The sequence below is a fragment of the Trypanosoma cruzi genome, genomic scaffold (genome assembly GCF_000209065.1).
Source record: "Trypanosoma cruzi strain CL Brener 1047053517143 genomic scaffold, whole genome shotgun sequence".
Lineage (NCBI taxonomy): Eukaryota > Euglenozoa > Kinetoplastea > Trypanosomatida > Trypanosomatidae > Trypanosoma > Trypanosoma cruzi.
The window spans coordinates 113,380-129,462 of NW_001849481.1; the positions used below are offsets into that span (position 1 = coordinate 113,380).

At 50.9% G+C, this 16,083-nt stretch overlaps 5 protein-coding genes across 5 annotated transcripts, besides 11 other annotated features; all 5 read left to right on the forward strand.

Moving 5' to 3' along the window:
* Window positions 1-16,083: part of a sequence feature (heterozygous, Esmeraldo-like haplotype) that runs on past both edges of the window.
* Window positions 289-2,958, forward strand: Tc00.1047053511585.110 (uncharacterized protein; the record flags this gene model as incomplete). Its single annotated transcript, XM_815277.1, has 1 exon — window positions 289-2,958. One exon carries the CDS (start codon window positions 289-291, stop codon window positions 2,956-2,958), a length of 2,670 nt encoding a protein of 889 aa, XP_820370.1.
* Window positions 3,484-3,515: a microsatellite.
* Tc00.1047053511585.120 (hypothetical protein, conserved) lies at window positions 3,567-6,701 on the forward strand (the record flags this gene model as incomplete). Its single annotated transcript, XM_815278.1, has 1 exon — window positions 3,567-6,701. One exon carries the CDS (start codon window positions 3,567-3,569, stop codon window positions 6,699-6,701), a length of 3,135 nt encoding a protein of 1,044 aa, XP_820371.1.
* Window positions 6,725-6,775: a sequence feature (T-rich).
* Window positions 6,779-6,802: a sequence feature (AT_rich).
* Window positions 7,080-7,103: a microsatellite.
* Window positions 7,135-7,181: a microsatellite.
* Window positions 7,658-7,681: a microsatellite.
* Window positions 7,998-9,200, forward strand: Tc00.1047053511585.125 (hypothetical protein, conserved; the record flags this gene model as incomplete). The annotated part of the gene is made up of 1 exon (XM_815291.1): window positions 7,998-9,200. The coding sequence occupies one exon, from the start codon at window positions 7,998-8,000 to the stop codon at window positions 9,198-9,200; it is 1,203 nt and encodes a 400-aa protein (XP_820384.1).
* Window positions 8,677-8,700: a microsatellite.
* Window positions 9,622-9,678: a sequence feature (T-rich).
* Window positions 10,025-11,464, forward strand: Tc00.1047053511585.130 (ubiquitin activating enzyme, putative; the record flags this gene model as incomplete). The annotated part of the gene is made up of 1 exon (XM_815279.1): window positions 10,025-11,464. The coding sequence occupies one exon, from the start codon at window positions 10,025-10,027 to the stop codon at window positions 11,462-11,464; it is 1,440 nt and encodes a 479-aa protein (XP_820372.1).
* Window positions 11,743-11,780: a microsatellite.
* On the forward strand, window positions 11,825-15,661 carry Tc00.1047053511585.140 (hypothetical protein, conserved; the record flags this gene model as incomplete). The annotated part of the gene is made up of 1 exon (XM_815280.1): window positions 11,825-15,661. One exon carries the CDS (start codon window positions 11,825-11,827, stop codon window positions 15,659-15,661), a length of 3,837 nt encoding a protein of 1,278 aa, XP_820373.1.
* Window positions 15,713-15,737: a microsatellite.

Here is a 16,083-nt window from a genome sequence, read left to right on the forward strand (position 1 = left end):
TGGCTGTGACGATGTGCCCGGAGATGTGAGAAATGGGCGTTGGCGCGGGGATGAGTGGTGTCGATGCGCGTTAACGAAGTGAGCTCATCACCGACTGTAAACGTTGCTTTGGTTTGGCTTCGTGTTCTACTTTTGCTTTTTCGCATGCATGGCTTTTAAAACCCGTCCGTTTTTTCTTTGTAAATTTTATTTTTTGTTTCTCAGTTTGTTTGTACACTTTTTTGCCGGCAGTTGGAGAGCTTTAGGCGGGGTATAAGGACGCGGAGCAGCGACAAACGCGGGGGAAAAATGGAACCCCGAGCCGAGGAAAAAGAAGAGTGTTCGCCGGTCTTACATGAGAAGGAAAGAGGCGTGGGACAATCAGGCCGAATAGGGGAAGTGGGGCGTGAAGAGGCGGGGTCCGCAGCCGTCGTTGACTCGCTGCAGCAGGGGATGTCCTCGCGTGAGCTTGGCTGTTCTTTGCCGGCGGCCCACGGTGCATCCCGTCGCAGTTCGAAGGGCATGTTTGAGCAGGCAAAGACGGTCAGACAAGAGTTGCGAGAAAAGGTGTCGAGGCTTCTCGGGAGGACTGGAACTGTGGTGAGGGAGTCGCAGCATTCTCCCGGAATGTACACCGTGCGTCAGTTTCAAAACAATTTGGCGTGGGCCATTGTCTCGAAAGACACGGTTCGATTTGATGAACTTCTAAATAAATATTTAGATTGCTGCAATGAGGGCAAAATTGTGGGCATTGCCGGTAGAACGTCACCGCGTGAGAAGCATGAAAACACTGCGGCGGACTCCGCCATTAGCGTTTCTGTTGGGAATGAGCGTTCTCTTGTGGATCGTGTTTTCCACCATGAAACGGGCTACACAATGACGCATCTCGCGGTGGTGTCAGGGATAGAGAGTTTGCTGCGTAGTTGCCTGGCGTTTGGCAGCGCGGTCCACAGATACGAGGACCTCAATGGGGACACTGCCCTTACCTTGGCATTATGGTTGCAGCCGGAAATGGCATTTGCGATGCTTGAATTGGGAAAGGATGTGGACATCACACGCATCGGCGCGAGAGGACGTAATCTTTTGCACAGTGCTGTTACTCTCCGCCAAGAAACGCCTCCATGGGAGTCTCGTTTGGAGTTTATTCAAAGAATTGTGGAGCAGGATAATTCATTGGCGTCGCAGAAGGACTTTTTTGGCTTCACGCCGGCAGAGTGGGCCCTTGAAAACGCCGCATATTTTTCATCCAAGAAGGAATGTATGCAAATTGTTGAATTTCTTAGGGGGGTGGATGCAGCGTATAGGGAGTCGATGAAGCGAGTATCCGACGCCCAAACGACGAGTGGAGACGTTGAGTTGGAAAGGATTTCGTCACGGGGAAAGGAATCCGACCAATCACGCACTGTACACCGCGAGACACTTTTCTTGGATCGTATGCGATTCATCTTCGAGGGTCCGCTGACACGTCTTCTTTCAATAGCTTTTCTCTTGTTATTGCATATCTTTCTCTACGCCGTTGACGTGGCGGATCGTGGACCGGGTGCACAATACCGTGACGCGCGATGGGACTTTTGGTTTACGGGCTTCAACAACATTGCCTCCTGCTGGAATGGCTCCGCCTTTTTTATGGGAATGACGCACGCCGGCTGCGCCTTTGGATGTGCTCTCCTGGGCGCCTGCGTGTACCTCTTGGTATTTCACATGCTGTTTGGTAGAATTATCATGCGCTTGCCGATTTGTGGGGCACAGTCTCCTGCAGAATGGCGGTTGATACTAAAATCATTTGGAGATTATTATTTTTCAGGTGATGTGGGTGGACAACGTGGAGTTTGCTTTGCCATGGCCATTGGTGGTGTCCTGGGCATATACGGTGGAGCCAAGTTATACAATGCACTCTTGTATCGTTTTTGGCCGGGGCAAGTGTCATGGGCACTCATCCGCCCGATTATCTCCGGAGTTGACACGGTAACGGCGCTCCGATGTTTTTGGGTGACGTCTCTCTTCATTGATTGGTACATATTTATGTTTGTCTTTGATATCATGTATCAGCAAGGTTCACTCAACATTTATTTGCCTCATCACACCTTCGGCGGGTTTGCAGCGTCGATCAACGGGGCATGCTTCTGGAAGAGGAAGAAGCAGCTTGGAGAGAATAACATTCTCGCTCTTCGCATGGGGATTTACTGGACCCTTCTTATCTTTGGATGGACTGTGATTGCTGCTGTCTTTCTCACTTTGGAGTTTCTTTGCGGTCCTGCCAAGGTGCTGTTTGCGAATCCACTTATCCCGGTGACTTCTCTTGAAATCCCAGTGGGGGTTGGTTGCCTTTGTATACTCTTGGAGTTTATTATTGTGGCACAGGAGTGGACGTGGCCGACATTTCAAGGGCATCCGCACTTGTTTTTTCCTGGAATGGTCGTTGCCACCCATCACGTCTTTTTTCTCGTCCTGGTCCTCATTGTTCAGTGTAGCCTCGACATCCGCATTGTTTTGGCGCATATTCTACTACTAAAAGATCAGGAGGGTGGATTGTCACCAAAGGGTGCCGTGCGCCTTTGCATTGCCCTCATTCCTGCCATGTTTGGCGTAATATTGCTGCTACTTGTCATTGTTCGATCTTCCCTCTGGTGGGAAATGTGTGGCGCAGTTGGAAATGCCATTGGGCTCTACTCGGAGCACATGTATCTTCGGCCATGCCCACCGCCTTCTGAGGAGGTGCAGAGGTTAGCGGAGCGTGAGAATGAGAAGTTTGTTCGTTTGCACTCCCGCTCGTTGTATTGCAAGGCGGAGCAGGAAAATATGAAGGAGAAACTCCGTGTTCGCAAGGCCATTAAGCGTGTTGGGCGGCAGATACACGCAGGGGCAAAAGAGCGGGACGGATTGTTGCGGGGAGAGAAAAGGCATGGCGATAGGAATACCACAGCAGCGGCGGCGTGGAATAACCCCTCGTCGGATGACAGCTTTATTTCTCTGAGTTAGTGCCTCATCGTTTTTTTTTTTTTTTTTCTCCCTTGCCGGCCACATTTCTCTTCTTTTTTTGTGTGTTCACCAAGTCTTATCCCTCAGTTCCTCTCTCTTCTTCGTTTCTTCTCACTCCCACGCATGTTCAGCTGCGTATAATGACTCCCTTTATTAGGCACTTGCATTAAAAAAAAAAAAAAAACACGTCATTGCGCCTGCGGTAGCGTGACGGGTGGTTATGTGTGATTTCTCTCAGGGAAATCGAGAAGAGAGGGGGGACGGTGAGATGAGTGCGTGGTTTCGTCATTTTCTTTCCCAGACTTACAAATGGCACTTTTTTTTCCGACAGGATGATGGCAAAGGACGTCAACGAAGGTCTTTTCTGCCTAATTTTCTTTTCCCGCCCCCCCCCCTTTTTTTTTTTCTTTTTTTTACGGTTTGTTTGGTTTGTGTTGTTTATTTTATTTTCATTGTGTAGGGGTTTATGCGAATAATGAGGGAGGGTTTGTGTGTGTGTTTGTGTGTGGGAGTGCGGGGCACATCTTTTTTTCTTTTTTTTTTTTCTTTTGTTTTTTATTATTGGAGTTTGCCAGCGGATTGGGAAGTGACACTATCCGGGCCAGAGGATGTCCCAGACGAATACCCATGCATGCCAGCTCAACCCCCACGCACGGGTTTGGACTCCCAAAACTCATGATGCACTCGCCGCGTTTTCCAGTGAAGACGCCGCCGCCCTTCCGTCGGCTCCGGAGGCGATGTGCCACCTGGGACGCATTGGCACCGCAAACGAGGGGGGACCAATGGCTGACGATCCCCTTTTTGCCGCCGCAGCTGCATTGGGGGATTTTTCCAATTTTTGGATGCAATATTCCTTGATGATGGCGAGGCAAAGTTACTACAACTTCTGGTGCCATTGGCAGATGCAAAATTACGGTCAGTGCGTGGCAGACTACGAGGATGACGGAGATTACATGTCCCCACCGACTGTAGCAGCATTTTGTGACGCGCCCCTTTCAAGAGAACTCCCTACGGATACCCATACAAACTCAGAAGGTGCGATTGATAATTTACAGAACAACCCCTGCAATGACGCTGCGTTAGTACAGAAAACAAGGAATCATCACTTTTCTTTTTCTCCCTTTCTTTCTTTTTTTCATCCTCCTCATTATTTTGGCTCTTTTTTGGCCCCAAATATGGGGGAGATTGACACGATGAATTCTTGGCAACGCGGCACGTCGCCGTCTTGTTATTCTTCCTGCTTGTTATGTGGGAAAGATGACCACTATTACTCGGCCTGCCAACTATTTGATGGCAAGACCGTATGCTTCATCGATAACTCAGATTTTGCCGTTTATGCCATGCGACACGATCATTGGATTGAGAGTGCCACAATAAGTGATGTCTATTTATTTGTTCGCTTGGCAGTTGGGATTTTTCCGCATCATGCACTTTTGCATGTGGGTTCCAAAGAAATAATTCTTGAGGATTATCCTCTGGAAACACTTTGTTGTGATTTGCGGATTTTTCCAGGGGTTGTCGTGAGCGTGTCTGTGCGCCAACCTTCATTCGAGACAAACGTGGCGCCGTTGCGGTTTCACAATACACGACTTGCGGCCAAGAGGGAACGTGGACGACCGGAAAATAACTGTGACGTGGAAGAAACAATGGGTGATGCGGCGTTAGATGCCTCCACAATTGCAAGGGCATCAGAGCTTTCTGTTTCACTCCCTTTGTTCGAGCCTCAAGCAGATGTCGGGGACAATGCGGTGGCAGAATCCATAACTGGAACTTCAACAGATTTCATTGAAGGCGAGAACACTTCCTTGAGCAAGGGGGACGATACCGCCGTGCCTTTCCCAAAGGAGTCGCGTCATGATGGCAATGATTTGGGCAACCCGTGTACTCCTATGGCGAAACAGGAAGGTTCAACGGTGGTATCTACAGTTTCAGTGACTGCTGTTGCTGAATCTTCTTCGTTTTGCTTCTCAACAAGTGATGCTTCTGAAACCTCTGGGAATCATCTCAATTGTGTGAACATTGTACGCAAAGATAACCGTTGCAATGAGCAACCATTGGCTGCCGCTTCTGCAGAGGTGACGACAATGAAACAGTCTTCTGACGCAACGGTAACTCATGCAACAATTCCCACCTCTCCGGGCAAACTGGCACCCATGGATGAGGTCCTTGACGATGAGGAGTTGCGTCTCCGACGCACCGTACACGTGAGATTTATACCTGTACAGATGCCATTTTCGGAAATACGAATGCTTCTTTGGTCATGCGGCGAGGTGCATAAGGTGCGGTTGGTGAAGCCCAGCGAGACAACAAACCCGAGACGAATGTTTTACGTGTGCTTTGTCGAATATGCGACAGATGAAGGCGCAGAAAGGATGAAGAAATTGCAGGGACATCGTTTGGGAGAATTTTTTCATTTGGCCGTGGAGGGCAGTCGACATACAATTCACGGAGGCTATTTCACAGATTTCGAGGCGCACACGGGCAGACCGTGTACATTTGGCCTGAGAGAAGCCGAGAGACGTGCAGTGGAGAGGCGTTATTTTGGTGTTTGTGACGGTGGTTCTGATGCTGCGTGTAAAAGTGGCGGTAGGCCGAAGAGCGGTGCCGCAAAGAGTACTTGTTGGCGGAGAGGAAAAGAACGGAGTGCCAAGACGTGCCTGGACGCCCCTGTCGGCCCCGCTACTATGAACACTGCTGACACCCAAGAAACCGGCAGCGACAAGGGCGAAGAGAAGGCGAAACGTGAAAAGTGCGTCGGTGAAACTGGGCCATATTCTCTTCGAATTGTTTCTGCAGGTGGACTTGTGGGACGGTTGCGACGAGGTGGACGTCGACGTCGGGACGTCGTCGCTGGGGTCGGTGGTGGGGCGGCAGCAGTACCAGCAGCGCTTTCAGATGTTTTGGGTCGTGGTGTGGACATGAGTGATGAAAAATTACTACGGGATTGTTTGCATGATTTCGCCTCTCGTTATCTGCAGCAGTTGACGCCACGAAGCGTTTTTGAATTTCTCGTCTTGTTAGAAGGATGCAAGTACTGTTCTGCGACTCCCACATTCTTCCTGTTCCTTGCGAGATATGAGGTGGCGTTGCTCCTGCACTACGCTCCTTTTCGTACTCTGGAAGGCGTCGCAGTGACCGCCGCGCGGGCGATTCATTGGGGAAACGATTTCACGCAGGTACTGAAGGATGGTGCCAAGAATGGCGCACGTATTGCCCCCATTTGGCACTCTTTGTTTACATCCATACCCCCGGCTCGACAACCATTTCGAGTGCCACGTTACGATGATCAAAAGGGCAACGAATTGCCGGGAAGCAGAGGAGAAATGCGCCTTTACCCGTGCTGTGGTAAAGTGCTGCGCTTTGTGGAGCTCTTACTTCATATTTCTCTTTTGCTTGACGATTTTCAGTCCAACACTCCCCAGAGAAGCGGAGGGGTGGAGACGGACCCGGCTGTTTTGCTGGCTGCGCCTTCAGCAAAATGGAACGACGTGACCCATGTTGCTCAGAAGATGTTGTCATGCGCCCGTTGCCTGTTGACACAGTTACTGGCTGAAATTGTCAGTGAAGGGGATGATTTGTCTTCTGAATTGCCCGTTTGGCGCAGCAAAGTGTCACAGATCTTGAAGTCGCTGCCGCCGGAGAGTGGATTGAGCACCGGCTCTCTCGTGAGCGCCTTTCTGCCAGGAAAGAAGCAGATTGCAGTGGCCGTGCTGGCATCAGAGAAGGAGTTGTTTAATTTTTAAATTTAAGTTTTTACTTATCAACGTTTGTTTTCATTTTCCTTTTTCCTTTTCTTTTCGTTTTCTCTTTTACTTTTCGGTAAAAAAAAATATATATATATTTTCCCCTTTTGACTTGTTTATTTGCACAAGGCAATTGTGTGTTTCTTTCTTCTCAAAAACTTCCCCCCCCCGCGTGGTGTGGGCAGAGTATCGGACGCGGAGTGCGCAGCTGAGGAACAGAACAGAAAAAGGGTATAAAGGACGCATGTTTTTTTGTGTTCCTTCTTTCTCCCCTTCTCCGTTGGCTGTGCATGTGTGTGTTTGGGGTTCCATACGTGGATTTCCCTGTCTGTGTCCGTATCTGTGCTTTCGACACACTTTTTTTTTCTTCTTTTTTATTTTATTTATTTATTTATTTATTTAATTTTGCGCCTTCTCACTTTTTGAACAGATTTTATTATTATTATTATTATTATTATTATTATTATTATTATTATTATTTTTTGCGGTTTGTTTGTGCGATTTTTTTGTTTGTTTGGGAGCATGTGGGGAGAACTTCGCTCACGAGATGTTGTAACCAAAATGTCTTTTTACGGTTCGACGGGGGGGCCTGCGGAGGGTGTGTGCGACCAGAAAGTGTGTGTGTGGGGTGGGGAAGGAGGAAAAAGAGGCAGGTGGAAGATGAGGATGAAATGAAAGTTGTTGTGGGCGCGATGTCTTCTGCCCGTTCCTTTTACTTGAGGCTTTTTTTTTCTGCCGTCCCACCCACAACCACCACCTTCTCTGTTGCCCTCCACGCTGAGGGGGAGTCCAACGGCTGCGGGCCCTTTTAAAAAAAGACTCCCACCTTGTGAGTTTACAAGGAGCCCGACTGCCATAACTTTCATGCATTCATTTGTTCACGGGTGCGTGAGTGTTGGATGAATTTACTTCGTAGTGTGTGGGGTGTTGGGCCAAACTGCCACTCCCCGTTGAGTCACACACACACACACACGCACACAACCTCTCTCCCTTTCTCCGCGTGTCTTTTTTTGTAGGAATAGGGGACAGGGTCTTGGAAAGGGGCGTGTATATCAATTCCTGTTGGGTTTCTTTCCGGTTGCTGTATAGAGAGGAATTGAGGAGTAACCGTGTGGGTTTTTTTCTCACGCAGGAGTACTCGAGGAATTCACTACCCCGTTGTCTCCAAGGGGGAAGGGCACACCACGGACATTGCACGCCGCATATATATTTATCAGCTTTGTTTCTGTCGCCCGTTTTTTTTTTTTTTTTTTGCGTTACTTTGATTCTTTTTGGCGTTTTTTTTTGCGGGTATTGATGAAGCGCGGCGATCGTAGTTCATCCCCGTCCGTTTTGTTGTACGAGGGCGATGGTCGCATGGCAACTCACGGCGACACACGAATTGGGATGAATCATTTCTCCCCTTGCCGCTGGGACACAAACGACGCGGAAATTGGAGCGCAAACGCCATATTCTGAGGGGTGGAGGGGGATTAGAAATATGAATGCCGGCGCGACTGCGGTACATGCGGCGTCGAGGTTCGGTGGCCCGTACCGCTCCCTGTCACCCCAGTCCCTCCCTGCTCGCAGTGGCAGCGGGCTGCCCAAGGGAGCTACCAAAACCTACGATCCGCTAAGTAGCAGACGGGGCGGACGTGTGGTGCATAATGCAGAGCTTGGCCAAGCAGTGGTGAATACTGCACATCGGTTGGAAGAGGCAGATAGAATGCGTCGGCGTCCGTTGTCCTTTGTCGTCAGGGGCGCGGAGCCCTTCGATGAGCAGCCCTATCCGTACAGCAATAGCCGTATTGCTTCGCAGCGTTTGTGGGGCGCATCAACTTCTAGCTGCACCGAAGCCATGCTGGCGAATCAAGCAATTAGTCCACGAAGGATACTCTCCGCACGAGATGAACTGGGGTTGGTAATGCTTGAAGATGATGTGCCGCTGCCATTGTCGCCCGGGAGGCCGCACGGTAGTAGTGGCGGTGCTGGTGGTGGCAGCAGCAGCAGCAGCGGCAGCATCCCATTTGCACTTGTCACGATACAACCACCTGAGGGTCCGCAGAAGAGAGGATTGACGTTAAGGGAAAGTCAATTTGCACGACAGAGTGAGGAGCCCGTTGCATGGCGACCAGAACGCACTGCGTCGAATGTCCACCGTGATTGCGCTGAGGCACGTGGGGCAGCCAGCAGTAGAGCTTTTTTCCCGAGATTGGGATGGCGGGATGCCGATGAACTGCCCGTTTCACCTGGCCCAACACTGCACCACAAGCAGTTGACCGAAGCCTTTTACGGGAACTACTCTGGCGGAATGCTTGCTCAAGAGGCCTACTTGTACTTTGTATCCGATATAAACCGTCGGCAGTTAGTTGGTGGAAAGGGTGCCTCTTGTCGGCCGCAACAAACTCGAAAGTTGATGGGGAACAGACGACAAAAGCCCAATGTTGCCTGTGCTTCACGCGGGAGGGGTGCAGGTTATACTTTGTCAACCGACGCCGCTTCACAGGCGAAGTGGGTATAAACGCCGTCAAGAAATGCATACAAAGAAAGGGTTTCTCCATGGGTTTTTTTTGCTCACTGTCTTCAAAAAAGACAATATATACAAAAGGGGGGAAAAAAGAATAGGGGCAGAAGAAATGAGGAAGAAAAACAGAGTGGGAATGAAAGAGGCAGATTGTATCTTTCTAAATTGTCATAGTTTTTTCTACTGCAGTTCCTATGGATGTTCGTCCCTTTTTTATTTTTGGTTGTGTGATGCGACGAGGGGTTGACAAGGAAGTGGTTGGGTGCAATTTGTTTTCTGGCGATGTATGTATTTGTTTGCGTGTGTGTGGATGGAGGATTGGCATGAGGCTTGCCTGGGGAAATTGACTGGAGAGGGTTGGCATGGTTTTGTACCTCTAGTATTGCAGTACTTTCTTACCAATTTTCTCTGTGATGCCTTTTATTTACGTTTTTTTTTTTTTTTTGTCGTTGTTTGATTTTTTACTTGTTTTTATAATGTTTAGCTTGAATGCCTCTCTGACCAAGGCAGTTTTTCCCGGGGACGTGTACCGTTTTTTTTACGCGTGTAGTGGGGGATGCGCTGCTGTCGGTGCAGGTTGTTTGTCTGTGTGTGTGTGTGTGTGTAAGTGAAAAGTTGATTTTCGCTTTGTGCTTTTTTTTTCCCTTTCCGTATTCTTTTTGTTTCTGTGCCGCCTCCGCGTTCCACACGGATGAGTTCGCTTTCATCAGCCCTCCTCCCCCGGCGCGGGAGTGGGAGCCTGCCAAACCAAAAGGAAGCGAATACAAGAAAAAAGGAAGGGAAGAAAAGGCGCGGGGGAGAGCGGTGGGCCGCGTCATTAAATGTCAGACGTTGTCTTGCGCACGCCATTCACAATTAAGGAACGCGGGTGGCAATGCCTTGTGCGGCGTTCTCCTCCTCCCGTCTTTGCCGTGGCAGGATACAGCCCTGAGAACACCACCTGGGATGAGGTGCGCCTACTGGTGGTGGGCGCTGGCGGAATTGGCTGTGAGGTTCTGCACACGTTGGCACTGAGTGGGTTTACAGACATCACAGTTGTGGACATGGACACCATCGAACTCTCCAACCTCAATCGACAGTTTTTCTTTTCAGAGGCAGACATTGGTCGCAGCAAAGCGGAGGTGGCCGCGGCATTTGTGGAGCGGCGTTGCCCAGGCGTGAAGGTACATGTGGTATTTGGACGTATTGAGGACCAAACTGATGAATTTTATCGACAGTTTCATGCCGTCATTTTAGCAGTAGACTCCGTGGCGGCACGGCGGTGGATTAATCAAAAGATTGCGGAAATTGCCGTCTGGGAGATCGTGGATGTCGCGAAGGAAGGGCACGAGGGACGCAAGGAGAAACGTATCACCAGTTCGATTCCTTTTATTGACACCGGTACGGAGGGGTACGAGGCCTCCTGTCGTGTCATTCTCCTGGAGACGGGAAACACACCCTGCATTGAATGTGTGCTAGAACTTTACCCACCGCGGAAGACGGTGCCATTCTGTACGCTAGAGAATGTTCCGCGGTCTCCAGAGCACTGTGTTCTATATGTGCAATTTCGTCTGTGGAAAGAACGGCGTCCGGGTGAGACACTTGATAGCGATGACAGGGAGCACATGGAGTGGATCTGCAATGAGGCCCAGCGTCGCAAGGAGGCCTTTGGTATCACAGGGCCCGACATTGACTTTTCTTTTGCACTCGGGGTCGTTAAGAACATTGTGCCAGCTGTCGGCTTCACCAATGCGTTGGTGGCCGGCCAGGCGACTCTGGAGCTTATGAAGCTGTTGACAGGTGTTGCTCCATCGATGCAAAGCTTTTCTTATTTCAACGGTGCTGCAGAATGTGGGGGGTTGACTTCATACGTGACGCCCCTCTCTCCAAATCCCTTATGCCCCGTTTGCGCCCCACGTCCTGTTCTGCTGCTCACATCTCAAATGACCCCACGACGCGTACTGGCTGCTGTGAAGGAGCAAATTGGACTTCCCACTGCTGTGCATGGGAAGTGCGAGCTTCAGGAGAGCTCATGGTCCGATGGAACATTACGGGTGCGTTTTGAGGGTGATGCTGAGGTCTGTCTCCTTTACAAGAAAACAAATCCATTGCGGACTCGCATTGTTGGATCCACCATTGAGGAGATCTTTGCGGCAAGTGGTCACGCGGGTGCCTTTTCGCGGTGGTGTAGCGGGAGTGGAGTGACTTTCAACGTAGAGTACAGCTCCACGGACGTGTATTTCTCTGCCGAGGCCCTAATGTCAGGGGATGCGACAGCATGACGTCCTTACTTGTGAATTGCAGGTGGAGGAGATCATGATACGCGTGGCGGTGGTGATGGTTGTGGTGCGAGGGGATTGAATTTCTGGATGTCTTGCTATTCTGTTTGTGAAAAGAAGAAGAAAAAAAATGAAGAAAAACATGGGGTTTCTACTTTTTACGCGTATATTTACCATTAATCCCCAGAGGAAATGCACAGGCAAAAACAATCTCTCTGCGTGTTTGTGTGTGTTGGAAGTGGTGTGAGGAGACAAATTGATGGGAACGCTTTGTCGTGTAATTTTTTTTTGTGTTGATTTTTTTTTTTTTTTTTTTTTTGTGGAGCAGCAGCCCAGCGGGGAAAGGCGGGTGAAGTGTGACCAATGCGTTGGTTGCCGGCGCAATTGCGAGGATGTGGGACTGGGAGAAGGGACCGCATTGCTGCCGTTGTAGCTCGAACTTTTTTTTTACAGCGCTGCCATGCGTCATCGACGGCGTCGACTTTTGGGGCGCATGACGGAGAGGGGCTTAACAACCGGGAGACGGGGAAGCCTCGCCGCAGCAGTCGGGGCGGGGCCAGCAGCCACAGGCCAAAGTTTCCGAGGAGAGGCGGTGGAGAAGGTCAGCAACTGGGCGAGAGCAAGAAGGAAGAGGAGGGAGCCTCAGCCACTACCATCCAGGGCGGCAACAACAGCAGTGGGGGCTTTTCCCTTGGCAACGGCATGGAGGTGCAGCTGCCGGCGCTCTCACCTTTTGTTGAAGAAGATAACATAGGGGCAAATGACGTGTTGTATGGAAGAAATGAGTCGCGGGCCTTCAATGAGGACGCCTTGGTCTCTGCAATTGAGGGGATGCATCAAACTCTAGCGTCGACGTCGCCGCCTTTTTTTGGGGGGGCTCCCGTCGTGGGCGCCTCCAGTTGTGGTATGACGAGCAACGCGAAACTTGCAAAGGCACTTCAAAGGTGGCCGGAGGTGCTCCACCGTCTTCGGGCAATCGCCTTGCCGCTCTTGTTGAAGGCCTCCGACACAACTCCGCCGTCCGTGTCTTCCGTGGCGGAGGCATGCCAAGCTCTCACTGAAGCGCTTATTGTAGTAGATGATGTGTCAAGGACGACAGGCATGCGTGCAGAGCGCATGTTTCCTGCCACTCTAGTTGTGGCACTGTGGATCTGTCTTCCAAGGTTTTATTTGCAAGCACAGCATTTCTCCAGACCACCCCATGCCCATGGATCTTTAGCACCCGCGCTGGTTGAGGGTTTACCGTCTTTCTGGTGGGAATTCAAAAATGCCAGACGTGCGCTTGCGCTGCGCACTCGTGAGTTAAATGATTTGTTATTGCCGTCCGAGCTTGTGCGGGTGTTGGTGTGCATGGAGCAATGCGGAGCACTTTCCGATGATATTATTGGCCCGATAGGGACGCAGCTGCTCCGGCGACACAAAACTTCTGCAGCTCCGCTTAATGGTCCGCAGCATGTCGCCACAAATCACCTTTTATCTGCACACTTTGTAGCGTCTGTTGTGGACAAGGAAGAATCACCATTTCAAGGCGACACTGCGCTTGCTTTTGCCCGTTTGCTTGGACGAGCACACATAGTGAATCACTTTCAGTTGCACCGGCTCATGCACACCATTCTCCTACCCCAAGTGGTGGTGGCTCTACAGGCCAGTGCCCCTGACGAGATCATTCTCTTTGAGTTGACGAGGTGCTATATCCGCTACGCCGTTTCGGGCACTGCTGTATCACAACTTACAGCTTTGTGGATGCCGCACTTGTCTTGTATGACACTAGACAAATGCTCGGAGCTTCTGGGCATTTTGGGTGATGGTGGCGTTGGTCGTGTTGCCGTTGTCGCTGAAGAGGATTATTTCCCTCTGGTTGAGGCCGTTCTAAAACGGGCGTCTTTGTTGTTTCACTATGAGCATCAAAGCCGCTCTACTGGGGTGCCGCCCGCCGCTAATTTGGTGCCCGCTGCCCTTGCGGATGTGAGTGCTGATAGTGTGGTGAGGTTTATTTGTGCTCTCGTGACGGTGAACTCCGTCCATTGGGGGGAAATGTACGTTTTGGCAGCAACGGCGTTGGAGCGGTCACTCGATGGACTTTTGGTTTCCGATGTGGTTCGCGTTACTAGGGCGCTTTTGCGTCGTAACTCACACATCCCGTACCACTCCCTTCACTCTCGTTTGGCAAATCGGCTCCTCATTGACGAGGCGGCCCTGACAGACGTGAAAATCGGGGGTCTGTCGTTGCTGGCCGCCGCGCTGATGTCGTCGCCGTCGTCAACGCCACCTGCAACCTCTGTTTCTTCCAACAAACAATTACCGTGTGACATGCAAACAGCTGTTTTGAAGAGCCCGGGCGGCGCTGATCTCATTGGGTTGGATGGGGCTCGAGCACTTGCCGTGTTCCGACGTCATGGGAAAAGGCTGGGCTTGCGGAGCTTTGCGGCCGCAATGTGTGTGGCTCCACTGGCGCAGCTGCCACGTCGTTCTCAGGAATCTGTCATCGTGCACTTTACTTCCATTTCCTCGGCGCTGGAGGTGCCATGGCTTGTGAGGGGGATGATGTCGTTGACCTCGCAGATACCCGAGGCGGTGGATCCGGTTTCGGTGCAACGTTGGTTTTCACGCTTTACGGCCGTTGATGTCGTTCGTCAGTTGGACATGGAGCACGCGGCGATGTTGTTGAGCATTTTGTCAGACGATGAATACAGTCGTGATTGCGCATTGGCAAAGCAGAAAATAGTAAAGCATACCAGTACACTCTTACTACAAGAGAGTGTTTCTTTGGATGTGCTGATTCCTCTAGTTGTCGCATTGCAGCGTGCAAATGTGTTTTTCCCTCACTTGTATTCTCGTATTTGTCGCATCCTTCTTGCAAATGTGCGCCAAACACCATGGAGGCTACTTCTCCCTGTCTTTCACGTTGTGGCGGATGAGTTTACGCGAAGACCACACGGGAATGGAAGCGTTTTTCGCGATGTATGGGAGCAGCTTCGGACGCGTCTCATGGAAGAGGCGGCATCGTCGCTAGAGGCAGAGGATGTTGTTTTGGCTCTTAATGGGCTTGCGGCACTAGATGTGAGGGATCGCCGTGTGTTCTCCGTCCTGTTGCATCGTCTCTGGACGATTTACCTAAGTGTTTGTGCCCCTACAGGGGCCGAGTACGGTTCTGCGACGGCGGAGACACCGCCGAAACCGGTGGTATGGGTGGATAGCCTCCTTTCTGGCTGCACACCAAGCGCTCTTGCTGTTCTCATCACTACACTCATTTATACAGGCCGTGGGAAAGTCATTGATGCGTTTATGCCTTGGCTGCTGCTTCGCACTCGCCCCGTCGTGAAGGATCTCTATCCAATTGACCTGCTTCATCTCATGCCGGCCTTATTGTCTTGTTTCATTGCTGCAAGCACAATGGATGGGGATGCCAGCTGTGACCGTACCGCATGGCTATGTAGTCCTGTGAACCACACCATTCTTCACACCACGTACGATCAGTGCCGTGAGTTGTTTCTTCACATGTATGAGGATGAGGCAACTGCCAAAGATCCGACGGCACTAAGGACTCAACGAGCAGAGTGGACTCCAAAGGTACGTGTGTCGGTGTCAAGGGTGCCGCGATACCTGTTTGCGGAGCTTCTTGTCGCACTTTGTCAGTGTGGGCTGCGTGACGAGGCCGTGGCCACGGCCTCTGCATCGCGGGTGACGCGACGGTTGTGTATGCAATTACCCGTTGCGGAATTGGTGGATTTAACCATGGCCCTCTGCTTCCACTTCCCGCCCCCACCAACACGGCTGGAAGAATTCACGGTGAACGATGAGGGGGGCGTCACGAGGGATGAGAAGGGGGAACGCTACGAAGAAAAAAGGGAAGGGACGAATTGCATTTCTTCTTGCAAAGGGACGGAGGGAAATGATGTTGCTGCTGCGACGTCTTCAGCAGCAGCCCCACACCAACGCTTTTTACCACCTGTACTGACTGCATTGTGGGACCGGGCGGAGGAGTTGCAGTCCTCCCATGTTGATGCATTGTTACGGTGTCTGCGACATTATTACGGTGAAAAGGTTGACGCGGACTTTTTGGATCGTCTTTTGAAGCACAAGGAGGCGACGCTTGCCGGGGTGCATGCGAGTCATCGGCGGCCCCAGGACACCGCAGCAGCTGAGCAGGGACCAGCGAATTTGGATGAACCCACGGCGGAGGACCTTTTCATGTCGTGAGTTTTTAAGGGAGGTTGAATGAGGAGGGGTAGGGATAACAGTGATCGTTGAGTGTGTGTGTGTGTGTGTGTGTGTGACTCTCTGTCTGTCTAGCCCAGACGCATATTCATAAGGAAGAGCGTCTATCAACATTGGACCGCCCTAAATCTCAATTATTACTTATTTATTTTTGTTGTTGTTGTGTTTCCTGATGTTGCTTCGCTGCCTTATCTCTTAACGATTTCATCAACCACGACGAGGCGGCACCTGCCGCAAAAGTATAAGAAACAAGCATAGAAGTTGAATGTGTTTATTTTGCCCCTCTGCATAGTTTTTGAAGGAGAATATCATACGTGCCTATAGACACGGCAGTGAGCGGGGGAGGGGGAGAAGAGGGTTGTGTTTGTTCCCTGTGAGGGGGAGGAAATTATCGCTAGGGGCGA